General features: G+C 34.5%; 1 protein-coding gene across 2 annotated transcripts in view; it reads left to right on the top strand.

The window, feature by feature from the left end:
• The first annotated feature begins 11,461 nt into the window (after window positions 1–11,461).
• The window catches only part of Cht7 (chitinase 7), a 97,816-nt gene continuing 87,015 nt past the window's right edge, over window positions 11,462–22,262 (top strand). Inside the window, exons 1-2 of one of the 2 annotated variants that reach the window (XM_067792222.1) lie at window positions 11,462–11,555; window positions 15,544–15,779. In XM_067792222.1, the coding sequence (XP_067648323.1) occupies window positions 15,777–15,779 (3 nt within the window). In that variant the 5' untranslated portion in view covers window positions 11,462–11,555; window positions 15,544–15,776. Of the gene's footprint in view, window positions 11,624–15,543; window positions 15,780–22,262 lie in introns of both variants that reach the window. The other variant, XM_067792221.1, reaches the window with a different exon arrangement.

The raw sequence follows: 22,262 nt of genomic DNA, 5'->3' as shown, positions 1-22,262 counted from the left end.
GTAACACCCATTTTACAAAGTTTTTTTCTAAAGTTATATTTTGCGTCAATAAACCTATACAATTACCATGTTTCATCCCTTTTTTCCTATTTGGTATAGAATTATGGCATCTTTTTCATTTTTCGTAATTTTAGATATCGAAAAAGTGGGCGTTGTCATAGTCGGATTTCGGCCATTTTTTTATACCAATTCAAAGTGAGTTCAGATAAGTACGTGAACTGAGTTTAGTAAAGATATATCGATTTTTGCTCAAGTTATCGTGTTAACGGCCGAACGGAAGGACAGACGGTCGACTGTGTATAAAAACTGGGCGTGGCTTCAACCGATTTCGCCCTTTTTCACAGAAATAAGTTATCGTGATAGAATCTAAGCCCCTACCAAATTTCACAAGGATTGGTATATTTTTGTTCGACTTATGGCATTAAAAGTATCCTAGACAAATTAAGTGAAAAAGGGCGGAGCCACGCCCATTTTGAAATTTTCTTTTATTTTTGTATTTTGTTGCACCATATCATTACTGGAGTTGAGTGCTGATATAATTTACTTATATACTGTAAAGATATTAAATTTTTTGTTAAAATTTGACTTAAAAAAATTTTTTTAAAGTGGGCGTGGTCGTTCTTCGATTTTGCTAATTTTTATTAGGCATACATATAGTAATAGGAGTAACGTTTCTGCCAAATTTCATCATGATACCTTCAACGACTGTCCAAAATTTTACTAATTTTCTATTCTGCATCATTAGTTCAACTCACCTACCAAGTTACATCGCTTTATCCGTCTTTGGTAATAAATTATCCCACTTTTTCGATTTTTCGAAATTTTCGATATCGGAAACGTGGGCGTGGTTATACTCCGATATCGTTCATTTTAAATAGCGATCTGAGATGAGTGCTCAGGAACCTACGTACCAAATTTCATCAAGATACCTCAAAATTTACTCAAGTTATCGTGTTACCGGACGGACGGACGGACATGGCTCAATCAAATTTTTTTTCGATCCTGATGATTTTGGTATAGGGAAGTCTATATCTATCTCGATTCCTTTATACCTGTACAACCAACCGTTATCCAAGCAAAGTCGGTGAGTGAGTATAATAAATAGATGCATTTACTTAAAATTAAAAAAAAAAAGAAAAAATACGCTATTTTAGTTTTTGGATATGTTATATATATTAAATAGACCTTTCTAAAAAAATATACTTTATTTTAAAACGCTTGGCCTTTGAAGTTTTTTTCAAGTTTAACATTTTATTTTAGAAAAAAAATTTTTTTCAGTGTACGTGTTTGAAAGCCGATCTGAACACCTTTCCAATGGTACCAAGGTCTTTGAAATCGTTTGAGCCATTCTGTAGTTATCACAGTTCAAAAGTACCTATTACCGTCATTTTTCACGCGTTTATCACAACTTTGACACCTTGCCACGCCCACAATTTTTCAAAAATGCAATTTCTAAAAATGAGGTTGTGTTTGTATAGGTAAAGTGTAACTCTGTGCAAAATTTCATCAAAATCTGTTGGAGTCGGGTTCAATGCATATCGGTTTTGATATGAAATTCATCATATATGTATGGTGCATGCAAATGCATTTTGATGGAATTGGCTGTCAAAATTTTTAAATGAATTTTGAATGAAAATTAGCCATGCGCGGGTAACATGCGTGGAAATGAAACATGCATACAAATAAAAAATATTAGCAACAAAACTATACAAATATTTAATTGAAACTTAATTTTAGAGTAAATAAATACTGCGTGTTCACTTAACATCCAAAGGAAGTAGAGCATTGAATTTCACATTTCACGGTTTCTGCTTATTCATTAAAAAACACCTTGCACACTGATATTTTCAATGTTTCAGTTTTTAAACCGCATTTATATGCAGCTAGGAAATCAGATGTAGATGTGCGTATTTGTTCACGAAATTAAGTGAAAGCATTGTAAAAAGTGGAAAAAATCAGTATATATGTATTTAGTAATTACTACAAAAAAAATTTATATTACCGTGGGCCAAACCATGTTTGATTTTGTTATTCTTAAAGATAGTCTGTGAAAATTTCAGCATTTAAATAGAATGCGACTTAAGTTTTCCCATACATTTCGTATGAGGAATTTTCAAAGGTTAAAAAGTGTACCAGAGCTCTACCCATTAGTACCCAAGTCACCAGAGATAAATATTCTTATGGAAAATTGAACGGTCTAAAATACAGGTCCAAGCAGTTTTTTTCTAACTTTGCTCTTGGCGACTTTAGTTTTTCCATACAAATCTAATGGGTCACATCCAATTTGAATTTTAACCTCGGATAGCTGATAAATGAGTCAAGTTAGCAAACAAATTATCTGAAACTATTTTGTAGACGGTTCAATTTTCTTTTAGAATATGTACAGTTAGTGACTTGAGTACTAAAAGTTAGAGCTACAGTTTTTACAGAGAAACTAAAGTCACGCCTCTTAACATTAAAATTAAAAGCTTTTTTTGGTACACCCTAATTTATATGCTAAATACACATTTTCAATACTATTATTATTTTAAAGAAATTTCGAAATGGTATTTTCAGTGGTTATCTTGCTCGAACTTTATTTGCCCAGAATATTAGAAAAGAATTTACCTACTAAAGATGGCAGTCAATCCAACGTCAGATTACCTGGTATGTAAATCCTAAAGCGCCTACACCAACAAAGAGTTCGTTGTGTTTTGTCTTTTTCAAATTATTCATATTCCGAATATCTTACTTACTATATAACTTACGATATTTCTATATGAATGAATGTTATTAACTTTTATGTTGTGATTCATTATCTTCATTAATCATAAATTTGGTTCTACGTAATAGTTTTGAAGAAAGATATTTAAATTATCATACCAAATATATACCCTGCAGCGCAAGCCTAGTGAGAGTACCTAAACCAACTCAGAATAGCAAAATCGTAAAACTAGAAAAAGAGAGATGAGAACGGCAATTGAATGGAAATAGTAATCAGTATAGGAAAGAGAAATTAATAGGAAAAGAAAGATAACATGAATTAATAAAAAAAAGGGCGTTCGAGGTCGAAAATAAAGAAGTTTGTCGTTATGTACAAATATTTACAGTCACAAGCATGGTTACAGTAGCTGTTATAGGTTGCGGTTTCTAATTACGGCCTGTAGATCAAAAATGTCTAGGATTACGGTGAATGTGACGGCTAGGGTAGCATTTAAGGTTCTTGTTACGAATCTGGCATTGTTGTGTTGATGGTGTTTATGGCGACGGTTACTGGGATGGCTTCGCTGTCTGTAACCACTGCGGCTATTATGGTTATGGTTGTGGTTATTATTATGGCTATGTTTATGGTTAAGGGTGTAGTTTGGTTACGGTTATGATTATAGGTGTTCATGTTTATGGTTTTGGCTATAGTTATGGTTATGGTAATGTGTATATTTATGGCTATGGTAAATGTCATGGTCATGGTCCTGGTAATGGCTATTATTAATTGGCTATGTTTATGGTAAGAGTTACGATCTCTGTTACGATTCATTTGGCTACTCAAAATAAATTAACCTAGTTACACATCAAGTGTCGCCAGTAGTTCGCTTTGCTTTTGGGATCGGCCCTGAACGCTCTAAAGACGTTACGCGAATGGTCTTTCAACAAGGTCAGAGCAGTAAGCTACGACTAGCCTGGAACTAATTATTCGATGTTTATGTGGGTATTAATAAGTAAAAATTAAGGGGACTTTTTTTGTTTTTAAATCGCGGAAGGGTACAATAAGTTCACGTGCACTAAGGGAATTAAATCCAACCTCTTCCACTGCTTCCATACGTGGGTACCGTTAAGAAAAAATTTTTTTCCGGAGCGTCGATTTTCTTATATCCTTGCTGGGGGACTAAGGTGGGTAGCTGATCTGGGACAAGGATCTAGAGGTAGTCGCTGCTATGATGAATGAGGGGGATCAAATACTTTTCAGTCCGTCATATACATATAAGGTAGTTTACTATCTACTCACAACAGTTAGAAAAAAAACCTTGCGCTGTAAAAATAATCTGTGTGCCTGTGCAAATCTTTAGGGGTTTCGAGCAAAAAATACCTCTGGTTCGAACTTAATATGTCTCGATACATATTGGTATATAAGTCTAGGCAAACGTTCAGACCATAATTTTTTGTTTTCGTGCCAGTGTAATTATTTTCTGATTATTCTGACCTGGAGCGTACTAAACTTTTGGAAATATACCCAAAAAATTATACCCAAGCCTGCTGTAGGGTATATAAGTGTGTAGATATGTATTTATAATGAAAGCGAAAGTTTATTTGACCTGACATCGCTTCGACACGGTTGATTTTATTTATGTACGAATGTATGTATGTATATAGATTGCTCAGTAAATATTGTTAAACATGCCCCTGCATATGATAATTGACAAGTTGGCAGTAAATATAAACACAGGTACATAAATATATGTGTATATGTGTAAGCATTTGTATACCATACAACTTAATAAAAGTACCTAGTTATGCACATACATACAAAATTGTGGTTTAAATTTTTTCTAAGTTTTTTTTAACAAACTTTTGTGAGATGTTCAGTTGCTTATATTACATTAAGGTTTAACAAAGCGAAAACTAGAAATTCCAAAAAAATTACTTTTTCAATTACGTCCGTTCATACATACATATGTATAGACACTCCAAAAGCAAAATTTGTATAATTCAAGTATCACTCTTCCTCGAAGAGGTGGGTTGGGTTATTAGGTGCGTGCGTTTGTCCTCAAGTGCTTTTACAAATGTTTTGAACTATTTTTATTCACCATTTAAGCACATACATATGTACATGGTCGGTATGTATGGTTGTATGTACGCATGCATTTATAAACTCAAATATAAATAAATTCATATAATTACGCGTGCGATCTTTATTACAGATAACGTCACATGTCGTGTAACTTTTTGATATAAACTCTTGTTTTTTGAATTTGCCTATTCGGGGTACCCAAGTAACGCAATTTTTTTTATCTTGATGCATTTAGTTATAGACATACCTTCAAATGTGCTTGAAACAATACGTATTTTTGTTTAAATACTTGCGACTTTAAACCCCAAACAGCATTGAGTCCTCGTGAAGTTCGATGTGTAAACTTGCAGGTGTATTTTACGTTTAGAAAACTGATGTTTTTAAGTTGTCTAGAGATCGCCTAGGAGTTGAAGTGGAAGCTTTAATAGAAAAAAATAGTTTGGGGCTTCTTAACTTTAACGACCGATACTGACAAGCTATTATTTTATGTTCCGCCGATTCTGCGATAGCGAGAATGAGGTTGCAGAGCAACCCAATTGTCAACCTCACCTACGCGCGGGGAATCCTGTTACAACTATGAATGTGCCATACACATATTTAGCACGCGAGGCTCTGGCGATCCCAAGTTCCTCATGGAACTAGGGGGTGGGGAGGGCGGGATTGCCTAGAAGGTTGAATGTGGTCATATTAATCATTCCCGAGATGGTCACGCTAGTACCTTAATGGTGCTTTGTTACCGGAACGTACCGGATCGTTATCCGGCAAAGGACCATCAACATCGATAACACTCCTCAAAACCTTTGGGGAGTGTCTTTATCGTTAATACAACAACAACAACAAAGAAGGTGAATGGCATCTTGTCTAGAAAAAATTTCATTCTCTTTTCTTCATTCTTTCAGGTCACCCAGCGCTTCCCAAAGGGATCTGTATGTAGGTAATTAGACCCATTTTCTTATCAAATTGAAAGTATTTTGTGAAAGGAACACACAAAATCACGAGAGAGCTGAGAAGAACCAGCAAGATGACATTATTTTCAGAAAAGAAAGCGTCATAAAAATCCTTCGATAGCTTGGACATTACAATCTACACAGATAGATGGGAAAGATAGCTGGAACTGGTATATACTTAAAGCATCTGAAGGCAAATCAATGGTAGCGACCACCAGAGCTAAGCAGTGTCTTGCAGGCGGAGGTCTATGCCATAGAGAGAGCCGACAGACTACTCCAGGATAGCATGGTGCCAGAAATCAATGTAACGATCTTTGTCGAAAGCGAGGCCAGCTTAAAGCCATTAGAATCTAAGGTAATAAAACCGTATATCGTGCGGACGAATTAAGTCTCACTAGCCATAAGGCACATAAATGTCTCCCTTTGCTAAATTTCGGGGCACAGTGATATTGAAGGGAATGAATTTTCAGTTGATATAACAAGGAAAGGTTCCGAAATGGATACTAGCGCGACGGACAGCTCCGTACTCTCAGGAATATGAGATAAGCACAACGGATCTGCCGTGGACCAACCGGAATGATTGCGAGGCTCTAGGCCCTAATGGCCATATTTGGATAGATAAGGAACTAGCTTCTTTCTCAAGCTAAATAAATCTGCAGTGAAAGTACTTACGGGTGTCATCACGGGCCATTGCGCTGTTCCACCAATGCTCCGATGGTGGCGCATACCAATAAGCGCCCTCTGCCGAAGCTGTCAGAATGAGAAGAAAGAGGATCCGATTCATCGTTTTCTCTGCCGACATTTAGAACTGAGAAACAAGACAGATTTGGGATTCAAGGGGTTGTGTAGCGCAATATATAGCTTCTTCAACCTAATTGTCAACCTCACACTCAAGCGACGAATCCCGTTTCATTAACAGACGAGGCTCTGGCGAACCAAGCTCCTCATGGAACTAGAGGGTGGGGAAAGAGGGATGGCCTGAAGGTTTAATGGGGCCATATAAATAGTTCCCGAGATGGTCGGGCCAGCACCTTAATTGTGCTGTGTTACCGGAACGTACCGGATCTGTATCCGGCAAAGGACCATCATCGATAACACTCCCCAAAGCCTTCGGGGAGAAACCTTATCGCTACAACAATAACAACAACAACGACTCAGATTTCCGGGCGCATGGTTTTTCAACAGTCTGGCAGAGGTTGGGAAGGTGGATCTTCATTCCTACTTAAGGTCATCAGAGAAAGAAAGTGGTTCGTTGATGACCCCTATCAAGTTGGACGAATGTGCCGCCAACCGGCACTCGCAGAGGGCACTCATAATGATCAAAAATGTCTCCGAGATGAAGTGTGGGAAATTCCCATACACGGCCTCTTAACCTAACCAAACCTAACCTTGGGAGAGGGTGGAGAAAAGAAAGCGAAATATAGGAATATGACGAGAAGGATAATTCATTGAAATAAAGTTAGATAACTTTCATTGTTATTCCATCGCAAAAAACTCAAAAAATTAACTTCGATTTTTACAATTATTTTCACTCACTTTGTGCTTGAGTTGAGTAATGTAAAACTATATAAACTCACTCAAACCAAATACAAATTTAAATATTAAGTGCAGTCTAAACAAGTATGGAAGGCTAAGTTCGGGTGTAACCGAACATTACATACTCAGTTGAGAGCTGTGGAGACAAAGTAAGGGAAATCACCATGTTGTAAAATGAACCTAGGGTAACCCTGGAACGTGTTTGTATGACATGTGTATCAAATGGAAGGTATTATAGAGTAGTTTAAGAGGAAGTGGGCCATAGATCTATAGATGGACGCCATTTAGGGATATCGCCATAAAGGTGGACCAGGCCTGACTCGAGAATTTGTTTGTACGATATGGGTATCAAATGAAATGTGTTAATGATAATTTTAAAAGGGAATGGGCCTTTGTTCTATGGGTGGGATATCGCCATAAACGTGGACCAGGGGTGACTCTAGAATGCGTTTGTACAATATGGGTATCAAATGAAATGTGCTAATGAGTATTTTAAAAGGGTGTGGGCCTTAGTTCTATAGGTGGACGCCTTTTCGAGATATCGCCATAAAGGTGAACCAGGGGTGACTCTAGAATTTGTTTGTACGATATGGGTATCAAATGAAAGGTGTTAATGAGTATTTTAAAAGGGAATGGGCCTTTGTTCTATGGGTGGGATATCGCCATAAACGTGGACCAGGGGTGACTCTAGAATGCGTTTGTACAATATGGGTATCAAATGAAATGTGCTAATGAGTATTTTAAAAGGGTGTGGGCCTTAGTTCTATAGGTGGACGCCTTTTCGAGATATCGACATAAAGGTGGACCAGGGGTGACTCTAGAATTTGTGTATACGATATGGGTATCAAATGAAAGGTGTTAATGAGTATTTTAAAAGGGAGTGGGCCTTAGTTCTATAGGTGGATGCCTTTTCGAGATATCGCCATAAAGGTGGGCCAGGGGTGACCCTAGAATTTTTTTTACGATATGGGTATCAAATGAAAGGTGTTAATGAGTATGTTAAAAAGGCGTGGGCCTTAGTTCTATAGGTGGACGCCTTTTCGAAATATCGACATGAAGGTGGACCAGGGGTGACTCTAGAATTTGTTTGTACGATATGGGTATCAAATGAAAGGTGTTAATGAGTATTTTAAAAAGGCGTGGGCCTTAGTTCTATAGGTGGACGCCTTTTCGAGATATCGACATGAAGGTGGACCAGGGGTGACTCTAGAATTTGTTTGTACGATATGGGTATCAAATGAAAGGTGTTAATGAGTATTTTAAAAGGGAGTGGGCCTTAGTTCTATAGGTGGATGCCTTTTCGAGATATCGCCATAAAGGTGGGCCAGGGGTGACTCTACAATTTTTTTTACGATATGGGTATCAAATGAAAGGTGTTAATGAGTATGTTAAAAAGGCGTGGGCCTTAGTTCTATAGGTGGACGCCTTTTCGAGATATCGACATGAAGGTGGACCAGGGGTGACTCTAGAATTTGTTTGTACGATATGGGTATCAAATGAAAGGTGTTAATGAGTATTTTAAAAAGGCGTGGGCCTTAGTTCTATAGGTGGACGCCTTTTCGAGATATCGACATGAAGGTGGACCAGGGGTGACTCTAGAATTTGTTTGTACGATATGGGTATCAAATGAAAGGTGTTAATGAGTATGTTAAAAAGGCATGGGCCTTAGTTCTATAGGTGGACGCCTTTTCGAGATATCGACATGAAGGTGGACCAGGGGTGACTCTAGAATTTGTTTGTACGATATGGGTATCAAATGAAAGGTGTTAATGAGTATGTTAAAAAGGCGTGCGCCTTAGTTCTATAGGTGGACGCCTTTTCGAGATATCGACATGAAGGTGGACCAGGGGTGACTCTAGAATTTGTTTGTACGATATGGGTATCAAATGAAAGGTGTTAATGAGTATTTTAAAAAGGCGTGGGCCTTAGTTCTATAGGTGGACGCCTTTTCGAGATATCGACATGAAGGTGGACCAGGGGTGACTCTAGAATTTGTTTGTACGATATGGGTATCAAATGAAAGGTGTTAATGAGTATTTTAAAAGGGCGTGTGCCTTAGTTCTATAGGTGGACGCCTTTTCGAGATATCGACATGAAGGTGGACCAGGGGTGACTCTAGAATTTGTTTGTACGATATGGGTATCAAATGAAAGGTATTAATGAGTATTTTAAAAGGGAGTGGGCCTTAGTTCTATAGGTGGATGCCTTTTCGAGATATCGCCATAAAGGTGGGCCAGGGGTGACTCTAGAATTTTTTTGTACGATATGGGTATCAAATGAAAGGTGTTAATGAGTATTTTAAAAAGGCGTGGGCCTTAGTTCTATAGGTGGACGCCTTTTCGAGATATCGACATAAAGGTGGACCAGGGGTGACTCTAGAATTTGTTTGTACGATATGGGTATCAAATTAAAGGTATTAATGAGGGTTTTAAAAGGGAGTGGCCCTTAGTTGTATATGTGAAGGCGTTTTCGAGATATCTACCAAAATGTGGACCAGGGTGATCCAGAACATCATCTGTCGGGTACCGCTAATTTATTTATATATGTAATACCACGTACAGTATTCCTTCCAAGATTCCAAGGGCTTTTGATTTCGCCCTGCAAAACTTTTTCATTTTCTTCAACTTAATATAGTAGGTGTCACACCCATTTTACCAAGTTTTTTTCTAAAGTTATATTTTGCGTCAATATACCAATACAATTACCATGTTCCATTCCTTTTTTCGTATTTGGTATATAATTACGGCATTTTTTTCATTTTTCGTAATTTTCGATATCGAAAAAGTGGGCGTGGTGGGATTTCGGTCATTTTTTACACCAATACAAAGTGAGTTCAGATAAGTACGTGAACTGAGTTTAGTAAGCGGAAGGACAGACGGTCGACTGTGTATAAAAACTGTGCGTGGCTTTAACCGATTTCGCTCTTTTTCACAGAAAACAGTTATCGTCCTAGGAGCTAAGCCTCTACCAAATTTCACAAGGATTGGTTAATTTTTGTTCGATTTAAAGCATTAAAAGCATCCTAGACAAATAAAATGAAAAAGGGCGGAGCCACGCCGATTTCGAAATTTTCTTTTATTTTTGTATTTTGTTGCACCATATCATTACTGGAGTTAAATTTTGGCATAATTTACTTATATGCTGTAAACATATTAACTTTTCTTTTAAAATTTGAATTTAAAAAAAATTTTTTTTAAAAAGTGGGCGTGGTCGTTCTCCGATTTTGCTAATTTTTATTTAGCAGACATAAAGTAATAAGAGTAACGTGCCTGCCAAATTTCATCTTGATATCTTCAACGACTGCCAAATTACAGCTTGCAAAACTTCTAAATTACCTTCATTTAAAAGTGGGCAGTGCCACGCCCATTGTCCAAAATTTTACTAGTTTTCTATTCTGCATCATAAGCTCAACTCACCTAACAAGTTTCATCGTTTAATGCGTATTTGGTAATGAATTATCGCACTTTTTCGATTTTTCGAAATTTTCGATATCGAAAAAGTGGGCGTGGTTATTGTCCGATATCGTTCATTTTAAATAGCGATCTGAGATGAGTTTCCAGGAATCTACATACCAAATTTCATCAAGATACCTCAAAATTTACTCAAGTTATCGTGTTAACGGACAGACGGACGGACGGACGGACGGACATGGCTCAATCGAATTTTTTTTCGATACTGATGATTTTGATATATGGAAGTCTATATCTATCTCGATTCCTTTATACATGTACAACCAACCGTTATGCAATCAAAGTTAATATACTCTGTGAGCTCTGCTCAACTGAGTATAAAAACAATCGAATTCAACAAATATGAGGTGTGGAGCTAACAAATAAATGTAGCTACCGACTATTGGCAAGCAAAAGCGCGATTTATGGTTTATGACTTAAAGTCGACAAACCGGCTACTGGATAGGCATGGATGGATGGATGGTTGGTTGGTTAGTTGCTTGGTTGGTAAAAATGGTAATGTATATGTAGTTCAACTGAATGTGTTGTTATGTTATGGCTTACTCGCCTTGTTGGCTGACTGGCTACACAATAAGTTGGTGGATTGCCTGAGCCATTTACTATGGACAAAAAAGCACACAAAGCGGCAAAGTGAATGAGAAAGAACTCGAAACTTTTGAGTTGTTGTTACTGCTGCATTCACAAACGTACGTAAGTAAATGATATCTTAAGCTGAATGTATTTGCATTTTTTTTCTTGCTTCAGCTTTTTGATATCGTTGACGAACTGATGCGTATGCGCATTAAGCGCGCAGTTCAGTCACAGTTACCAACTCCAACGGTTGAGATCAGTTGAACGGTTAGTGCGCAAAAGAAATTGAAAGCGTGTTTGATGTTTTTTTTGGAACTGCTGTTTGATAAATGAATGTATATATATATATAGTTATGCATATATGATTATTAATTTATTAAAAAAGGAAAGAGAACAACAGTGAAACCATGCCATTAATTTTGAAAGTGAAAAGGAAACGAAACTGAATTTTGTAGACACACATACATATATATAGTACTCGTATGTGTGAGTGTGGACTTAAAAAGTATTGTGTTAAAAAATGTTGCATAAAATAAAAAAAAGTTCAAAATAACCTTTAATGACAGTTTAGTTGAATTAAAAAAAAACTTTCCGAAATACATTTTAGGACTGAAAACATTTTTATAAATAGATATGAAATAATTTTGCAAATAAAAAGTTTTAACTCATCTAAGAATTCATATTTTGGAATATATTATCTTTCTATGTTGTTTTTTAAAATTGCTTCGAATGTGTTTGGATATATCTTTCTCATATTTTGGAAAAATATAATTAAAAAAAATCCAAATTTTAGAATTAAAAAAGGAATAAATAAATTTAACTCATCTCAGGATACATATTTTTAAAATTTTTTCTTTTTGTGTAGTTTTTCAAAAAAATGGTTCAAAAATTGTTGGATATGCCTTATTTAGATTTTGAAAAAAAAAAGAAATTTGATAAAAAATTTTAAATATCTTTGCAAATAAAAAATTATCTTCTTTCACCGTTTTATTTTAAAACTAGTTTGAAAAATGCTTAAACATATCTTTTTAATATTTTGGAAAAAAACCTTTCAAACAAATTTTTATAATTATTTTTTTTTTAAATAAAATAAAATGTAACTCAATTTTTTTTCCTAGTTTTTTAAAATTTGTTCCACAGGTGTTTGGATATATCTTTTCAAGATTTTGAAATGTTGGTTAAAGATACTTTTAAGAAGAAAATAAAAAAAAGCCAGATAATATTTGACTGTGTGAAAAACTTTTAGAAATATCTTTCGAATATTTTTGAAATAAAAAACAAAAATTATCTGAAATAAAAGCTGTATGTAACTGAGAATTTAAAATTGTTTTTTAATAAAAAAAAATTTTTGCATGTTTTGGAAAATGTTTGAAAATCATAAAATGAAATTGAAGCATCAAGTCTCTAAAATTTTGTTTTGAACACTTGGAAATTTTCCGAACATTTACATATAAGAAATTTTAAAATTCAATTAAAATCGTTCCATACCAAATTTTATTGAAATTAACAAAAATTAAATAAGAATGTTTTATTTAAGTTTTGAAAATGTAATTAGTTTTACGCAAACTTGAAGAGAATTGCTTAAGCTAAAGCCGTTTTAACTTTTATATTGACAGTCAAGCAGCAACTAAGGCAATAATCTCGCATAGCACATCATCTAAATGCATGTTAGAGTGTAAGCAGTCCCTGGAGAGAATCGGAACAGGGAGAAGCATACATCTATATTGGGTCACAGGGCATATGGGAATAGATGGGAATGAAAAAGCGGATGAACTAGCTAAAAAGGGTGCATCCCTTGAAGCTTGCTCCGTAGACGTCACAATTAGACGGAGCGAGAGTAAGCGAAGGCGAGAGGTGTACATGATCGACCAAGCAGAAACGGCGTGGGTTCAAGCGCGGGTCTGTAAAGTGTCGAAGATGATGTGTAGGTCTTACAACCTTAGACTAACAATGTTGCTTCTATCATTAAAAAGAGAGGACTGTAGACTCGTGACGGGTATTCTGACTGAACACTGCCTTCTGGTGTCACGTGCATTTAAATTAGGCTTGGTCAGTGATAGCAGATGTAGGAAGTGCGGGTTGGAGGAGGAAACGATCGAGCACGTTTTGTGCTCATGCCCTGCACTTGCCAGGCTAAGATTCCAGCTATTAAGAGTGATAAAGCTGTCAGATATAGAAGCAGCAAGTGGCTTAAGTCCTAGGAAGCCTCTAGTATTTGCCAAGAGGACGGAATTGTTTTATAACATAGGTCCTGGTTTTTATAGGGTTTTTCAGTGTGGCACCGGCCAGTCCAACCTAACCTAGCCTAAGCAAACTTTTACTATAGTTTTCATAATTTTTTATTTAAAAATATTTTCTAATCCAAAGTAATCTTTTTAGTTTTTAAGTAAAAAAAAATATTATATGTAGTATATAAATACAAAAATTTTTTCAAGGAAGTTTTAGTAAAGGAAATACTATTTTGACTTTTTAAACACTTAAATTTTTTTGTAATAATATTTTCGTTTCAAATATAAAAATTAAAAGAAAAAATTTTATAGAGATGCGTTTGGTAGAAAATAATTTGCATCAATATTTGCAAAACTGCGTAAAAAATTAAAGAAGTTACATCTGAATTCGTCGAAATTTTGTTTGTTTAAATTTTAAATAAGTTTTATTAAAAATAGTTGATAAGCGATATTTTTTTTTTTACGTGGAAGGAAGAAATGCTTTATAACTAGATCATCTAGTGGTACTTTCCAGCCCTCTCCGTTGCTGTGCGAAGTGGTCGCATTCGAAAAGAGTGTGGCGTGCGTCATTTATGAGGTAGAAATCGACATCTCGATGTGGCCGCTGCAAACATGGCTCCAGCTCGGGTACCAGTTCCCCGGACTACTTACCTGTAGCACTGCAGATGTATTGCTTTTGCCAGCGTCAGATATATGCTATTTGCTCTCGCACCGCAGCTCCCTCTCTGCCTTCTTCTCCTGGGAAGTGATAAAATGATGATTTCTTCTCGGATATTCCGAAGTTTTATTACATCTGTCCAAATTTCTGCATCGTACAAAAGTATATATGGCTTTGGCCTGACTATGTTTGCCATTACTTGACTTAGGTACCCTATGATCAACGCAGTTTTCTCGCAATTTTTTTGAAAGTGTTCTCAAAAGGCTAGCTTGCTCGCTCAGCCCACTCCAAGAAGTCTCGTGAAACTGCGTGTTTGTGGAGTGGACTTTGCGGAAGCTAGTTGCCGGTGGGACAGACCTCTTCCATCTACCATGACAGCTATGAGTCCTTCTTTTGGGAGGCTTTACCGGCCATGTCGAGCATACCAATTGGTTGTAAAGATGACCGGAAATCCAGAGTGTTCTTTGCCTCTGGGGATTAGTTTTAGTAAGAATTACTTAAATTAATAGAACTAAAATTGTAAAATGTGTATAGCTTTCAAATATTTTAAAAATTAGCTGAAAATTTGCTATACATTTTTTTTAAGTCTTTTCGATACAAAAAAACTAATTTTAAAATTATTTACATGTGAAATAGTTAATTGTCTATTGATTATTAAATTATTTAAAATACTCGCACCTTTCCTTATATTCATTTTATTGTAAAAAAAATTTGAAATAACATGCAAAATAAAAGCAAGAACTTCAAAACACAAAAAATGATTATCATAACTTTTGTTTTTCAATTTCAAAAACATGTTTTAGTATGCAGAAAATTTTCCAAAATTTTTTTTTATTTTAGCAAATAAAAGTGTTAAATTTTTGATAATTTTTTATAAATGAACTTTGAAAAATTACATAATAAATTTTTAATTTAAAAAAATTAAAATTTTTGGAAACTTTCAAAATATTTTATTATAATAAAACCAACACGCTTTGCTTCCATTTTTTTGTTTGCTTTTTTTTTGCAGATAAATCTATATTATTTTGACATACATTTTTTATTTTGAATTGAATTTGCATTGATTTAATATTACATAGCTAAAATTTAGGTAACAAATGTCTTTATTGCTTTATATTTTAATAAAATTTTAAGTTTAAAAAACATATCTATCTAACTATATCACAAAATATGAACGACATTTGAAAAACAATCAAAACTAGTGCAAGTTAACTGTAAAAAGGCATAGTAAATCAAAAAAAAAAAACTTTTATACAACTCAAACAACTGAAATTGTTATTTACGAAACAAAAAGCGCAAAAAGTTAAATTTTATTTTCAAAAACGGAAAACTTTAAACAATAAAATATAATAAATTTTTCCAATTTCAGTGCAATTGCAATTTAACTAAATATCACGAGCTGAATTTGGTATTGTTCGTAATTTGTACAACGCAACGCACACATACAAACAAGAAATACTTGTTTGCTGTTTTTTTTTTGAGTTTTATTAAAATAAAAAATATATATACGTACCTGGTGCAGCGCATACAAAATAAAAAACGAGTCACTCAAAACGTCAACTTTTGGAATTTTCTCGTTGAGACAGCGAATTTTCAAACAAAATGGTAAGTTATTGCATTCAAATACACACATGAATAATGAATTGGCATGATTTGTGTGACATGCAACGAAAGACTTAAAACACGAACTCGACAAAGCGGTAGCACTAAATGCTATAGAAATTTGGTAAATGCGCTGCGTCGGCTATTGTTATGGCTAATTTGAATATGTGGCTAATATAATATGTATTAAATCGATAGCATGTTTAATTTTGGCTCTACCAACAGAATTTATAAGTAGCAGCAATTTAGCAGAAAAAAAGTATATTCCTAAAAATTAAACACTATCCTTATACTCATTGTAGATTTGCTGATAAGCACGATTTTTTTCAATGCGCATTAATGCAGATCTCTGTGATATTTACGTTTTATAGCACACATTTCTCTTTTCAATGCCAGCTGTGTATAATTCAAATAAAAATGGAGGAAGAAATTTTAATTGTATTATTGTAAAATTACTCTTTAACCAATCAGAGTTTCTTATCGAAAAAACTTTCAATATTCGTTCGCAATTGCTTTCATTTGAGCAAAAAGTTGTAAAAATATATTACTTACAAACTCGTTTTTTTTTTCCAAATTTTAATACTAAAATGTTAAGTACCAAATTTGGAATTCTCTGCAGTGAAAAAATCAGCTTATACTGCATGAAAATAATGTCACTTTAAAATTGCGAGCATGCCTGTAATTCGTGACTAAAAAATAAGCAGATAGGTATGTCTTTAAATTCAACTATGCACAGTTCATGGCGCGAGTTCGTTGCTTAAGTCTTTCGTTTAAAGTATGTTTTTATGTCTACCAAATAGCTATATAAAAATGTATACACAAATTTTAATAGAAAACGCTATAAAAATACTAAGCAAATTTTCAAAATGAAATTTCCGCAAATTACTTAAATTTTTCTTACTGTTTACGACTTCGTTGCAGAAGTCTTTTATTTAAAGCAAATAAATTGTATTTACAAAATTAACTGCCATTGTAATAAAAAAATTTAACGTACGTCGTCGCTCAATAAAAAAGCATATATGACTGTTTTACTTAGCAAAATTTATAGCCTTAACAATTAAATTTTGTCATTACAAATCTGTTATTTGGTGTAAAGATTCAACTCTTTTTAGCTTATTTAAATTTTATGAAGCGTCATTTTATTGAACGTCAGAAGCTTTCGAGCTGACTTCGACTGCTTTTTCACCAACTACCGTTACAAAAACACTATCTCAGACAATGTTTGAATCATGATACAATCACAAGAGGTTTGCTCGGCTGACAAATTTGTTGACAATTGCAGCCATTTTGCTCCCGAATCGAATTGACAGCCGCTAACTGTGTTGTTTCTTTGCGATTTTTCGAAAAATGAAGAATAGGAAGGAAGCAATTTACAACTACCCGATAAGTAACTGAACTGCACAATCATTGGAACTTTTTTGTTTTTTTATTTTAGGATGAAATTATTAACTATATATTAGTGTAGCTGGACAAAGGTATTATGAAAAGTACGCACACCAAGGAATCGTGCACTTTCATAAACCTATGAACATACGAATACCAAATTAAAATTCATCGTTTCACGTCAAAAACTCGACTAATAAACCGATTCACGTAAAAATGCCATTAGTAAAAAATGGAGATGCTATAACGAAATGTACACGTTGTTAGCGTGTTAACTTATTCATTCCTATATTCGAAACATTCATCTCTATTTATTACCTCTTTATATTAGGCCGGTTGAATCTTTGTCCGCTTTTCATACAAATCTGGCAATCGATTTTTAAGTAATTTCTCATTGAGCTACAAACGTGAAACTTTAGAGACAAGTTAAGACACCGTGACAAAAGAACAAAAGGCGAAAAAATTCCGTTAGGTGGCGCACGGATCGAAAAAATTAGATAATAATTTGGAAATTTGAAACCGGTTTTAAGTAACTTCTCTTTGAGCTAGAGGCTTAATTCAGAGGTCGATGACAGCCGATGACACAATATAAAAAGTTTCGCTAGGGGGCGCACGGACTGAAATATTTAGAAAAATCAAACGGAACGGAGGGAATTTTGGGATTGATTTTAATGTAAGTTCTCATTGAGCTACAAGCCTAAAACCTAACAGATAGGTCAAGACACCAATAAAATGTAAGAAAATGAGAAAATAAACATAAAATAAAAATAGTTTAAGCACTTCCTTTATATAAATGGGCAAAAATCACCGAAAAATGTCTCCTTATATAAAGACATATTCTTGTTAAGCTTTGATTTTTAAATTTGGACATAGAAATTGCAAAAATATTTATTAGAAGTAAAAATATAAAGGCGGAGCGTAATTGATTGACTAATAATATCTCCTTTCCTACCAACTTTCCAATCCAATTAATGTACACCCACTTTTATATTTTTACTTCTCATAAATATTTTTGCAATTTCTGTCAAAATTTAAAATTTAAGGATTAGCGAGAATATGTCTTTATATAAGTAGATATTTTTCGCTGATTTTTGTTCATTTATATAAAAGAAGTACTTAAAATTTTTTAATTTAATTTTTTATTTATTATAAGAATTTATGGAATCATGGATGTGTATTTATATATTTCCAATATTTGGAATGCGTGAGATAGTGTCAAACGAACGTGTACCGAATATTAATTCAAAACGATTCCATGAATGCTTAAACAGAAAAAAGTTTTCCCTGTATTGCAAGAGAGCACGTATGATGAGCACTTCTTTATACGGCAAACGCTGAACTTAAAGTTCTTAGAAAATCAACAATTTTTTATGAGGTTGTCGTTGCTATTGTCGACTGTTGAATGAAGTATCACGATATCTCGATAACACCCTATCTCAAAATACTTTTCAAAAATGCCCCATCGAGGATTTGTTTCAGCTATATATGTATATGAGAGTTATGTTGAAGAATGGACTATCATTGAATTTTTTTCATAAATGCCGTACCTCTTGTAAAAATGTATTGAGTTTGTGCTGAGATAGTGCGTATTTGCATAAAATTCTCAATCCCGCCTTTCTTCAAACAAGTAGTTAAATAATGAAAAAGCGATACAACTCTTCATTATTTCACGAAATATTTAGTAAAAAGCGGTTACTTTCCCCAAAGGCTGAAGGCATTTACAAAATTTCTACCACCACTAATATACTATTAAGGAACTTTTTTACTACAATTTCGTGGAGAAGATTGAATTATTCCACGTTTTCTTCTTTTGTAGAAGCACCCCGTCCTGATTTTTAAACTTTGAAGTGTCCAAGCTCTGCTTTAATTAGAGAACAAACCTCTAATAGTTGAATCATGAGTTTGTATAATGTCTAGTTTAAGAATTTGTTCGAAGAATGTTGCACCTCAAAATTTGGTTCAAAACGCCCTATCTAGGCATATAGATCCAATAAAATTTAACGTGAGATAGGGCGTTTATGAGAACATTCTGAGAAAGCGCGATATTTTTGAATAAAATGCTGAGATAGGGTATTTTCGAACTGGAGCCAAGAGGGATAGACCAACCACTCAGCACTCGATATATGAAAACTGCGAGTTTCTAGGAGTGTATTTTATTGTATATATTGCTTGATACAAGTAAGAAAGTCTTAGATAGAATGGGGTGTTTAGTGACGAGATGTTGACTTTTCGATCTCAGCCGCGCAAATTGAAATTACTGAGACATTTTAGTTACAATCTTCCCTCCTCGTTTCATAGGCGCAGTAATTACGATTTCACACAGACGGTAAATGAAAGCATTAGTCAAGTTCCCATCTTGAAAAGCTTATTGAAACCCATGCATAATAAAAATTACTAATTGTCTCATTACTGCTCTAGCCGGCTTTGTTTGCTGTATGATTCCATAACGTTTCTGTGTGAAATTGGTATAATATGCTTAGATTCTTAATATGTCTTAGTAAATATTGTAATTTAAAAGTTGAGCTTCTTTTGGACTATACGTTTTTTCACAATTTTAACATTTTACAGAAGAAGAAAGGAGAGTTTGGGTGGTTGCCATAGTTAGTTTTGAGTTCTATTTCGATTGTTACTTAACCTAACTTCTTGGAGCGCCATAGAGCCAGTATGCAACTATAAAGTATTCTAAAGTCTTGATGTATGCAGATGATGTAAAACTTTTTACTTCAGGCGGATTTAAATTGCTTAGCTACTTGGGGCAATGTGAACCACATGCCGCTTAATCTTCAAATATATACATAAATGTATGTGTTTTTCGCGTAGGAAATTACAACCAGCTTCTTAAACAATTAACAACCAAAACCTTGAAAATGTCAATGTCAAAGGCTCGAATCAATACAAAAACAGTTTTTACTATTTGCTTTAAGGAGTTTTCAATGAGACTCTTTATATAATTTTCCACCTTACATTAATCAGTTAAAACTTATCAATCTTCAAACTATTGCCAGTCGAAGGGAAATGCTTGGCGTAATATTTAAGACAAAACAATGCATCCATTTCAAGGCCATTTGTTCAGAACGAAGTGAACTTTAGTATTCCCTGTCGAACTACGATACACTATAAACCTCTTCTTTTAAAAAAATGTAGAACGAATTTCGAACTTAACCAACCTTTCCGGTGTTTGAGCTAAGATTACAACTCTCATTCAAACGCATTGGTATATCGGCTTCCCTTTTTTCTATAAAAAAGACTGTTCTTATCTCTCTCAATCGTTATTACTGCATATGTTTGTTTCTATTCTACTAATTTAGTTTTACCCTCAGCTGATGATATTTCCTCCGTAGCTGAGCAGATTTAGATCTCGACGCTTGACAAACCACTGCCCATCAATTACTCGGCCAAACCAAAAAAAAATAAAATTTGTAAATAATAAAATTAATAAATAAAAAAATGAACAGGATTCGCCTGGAGTCATTGGGCCACTTGAGGGTAGTGCGCTGCTACAACGTCCAATTATTATAATAATTTTAATATTAGCTGTGGTTTTATCTCTGCTTAATTCCTTTATTTATTGCTCCGCATGGTCACAATGCAAGTTACCTGAAAATCTGTTTCTTCTTTTCTAATTTAAAAAATTACTTTCCAACGCACAATTTGGTAAAACCAGCAGGCTTAAAAACAACAACAAGTATAAGCTGGACAAATTGCACATACCTACATTTAAGACATACAAATACATGTATATAGGACCAAAAGAAATCGTAGTAGTTAGTGAATGTATTTAATCAGAGTATGCAGTACTCTTGCCTCTTTCAGATTGTGAAAACTAATTAAACATAGCAAATGTATTTCTGCGGAAAACCTTTCCAAGGCAGAAATCTGTGCGGAGTGTTTGTTAAATCGCTGTCGAATGGAGACTCCATATATAAATTTGTATACCCAGCGCGCTTTGCACACAGAGTATATTAGCTTTGATTGGATAACGGTAGGTTGTACAGGTATAAAGGAATCGAGATAGATATATCAAAATCATCAGTATCAAAAAAAATTTGATTGAGCCATGTCCGTCCGTCCGTCTGTCCGTTAACACGATACCTTGAGTAAATTTTGAGGTATCTTGATGAAATTTGGTATGTAGGTTCCTGGGCACTCATCTCAGCTCGCTGTTTAAAATGAACGATATAGGACTATAACCACGCCCACTTTTTCGATATCGAAAATTTCGAAAAACGGATAAAATGCGATAATTCATTACCAAAGACGGATAAAGCTATGAAAATGAGCGAAATCGGTTAAAGCCACGACCAGTTTTTATACACAGTCGATTGCCTGTCCTTCCGCTAGGCCGTTAACACGATAACTTGAGAAAAAATCGATATATCTTTACTAAACTTAGTTCACGTACTTATCTGAACTCACTTTATCTTGGTATAAAAAATGGCCAAATCCGACTATGACCACGCCCAATTTTTCGATATCGAAAATTACGAAAAATGAAAAAAATGCCATAATTCTATACCAGATACGAAAAAAGGGATGAAAGATGGTAACTTTGTAAAATGGGTGTGACACCTATTATATTAAGTAGAAGAAAATGAAAAAGTACTGCAGGGCGAAATCAAAAGCCCTTGGAATCTTGGTAGGAATACTGTTCGTGGTATTACATATACAAATAAATTAGCGGTAACCGACAGATCATGTTCTGTGTCACAAATTTTGGTCCACATTTTGGTCGATATCTCGAAAACGCCTTCACATATACAACTAAGGGCCACTCCCTTTTAAAATACTCTTTAGTACTTCCATTTGATACTCATGTCATACAAACACATTCCAGGGTTACCCTAGGTTCATTTTCCTACATGGTGATTTTCCGTTATTTTGTCTCCAAAGCTCTCACCTGAGTATGTAATGTTCGGTTACACCCGAACTTAGCCTTCCTTACTTGTTTTGATGTAATTTTTTCCATACCCATGGACCTAGCGCGTTTTGTTTGATAGACGAGTACACTACGTCCATACCGCGGCGATGGAAATAGCACCAAAGTTATTATGGTATTTCATATTCATGAAAGTTAAAAACAGAAAAAAATTATGATAAGTGTAA

This window comes from Eurosta solidaginis, chromosome 5, assembly GCF_040869045.1.
Source record: "Eurosta solidaginis isolate ZX-2024a chromosome 5, ASM4086904v1, whole genome shotgun sequence".
Classification (NCBI taxonomy): domain Eukaryota; kingdom Metazoa; phylum Arthropoda; class Insecta; order Diptera; family Tephritidae; genus Eurosta; species Eurosta solidaginis.
Note: the sequence above shows the minus strand (reverse complement) of the source record. Positions and strands in the feature narration are given on the sequence as shown.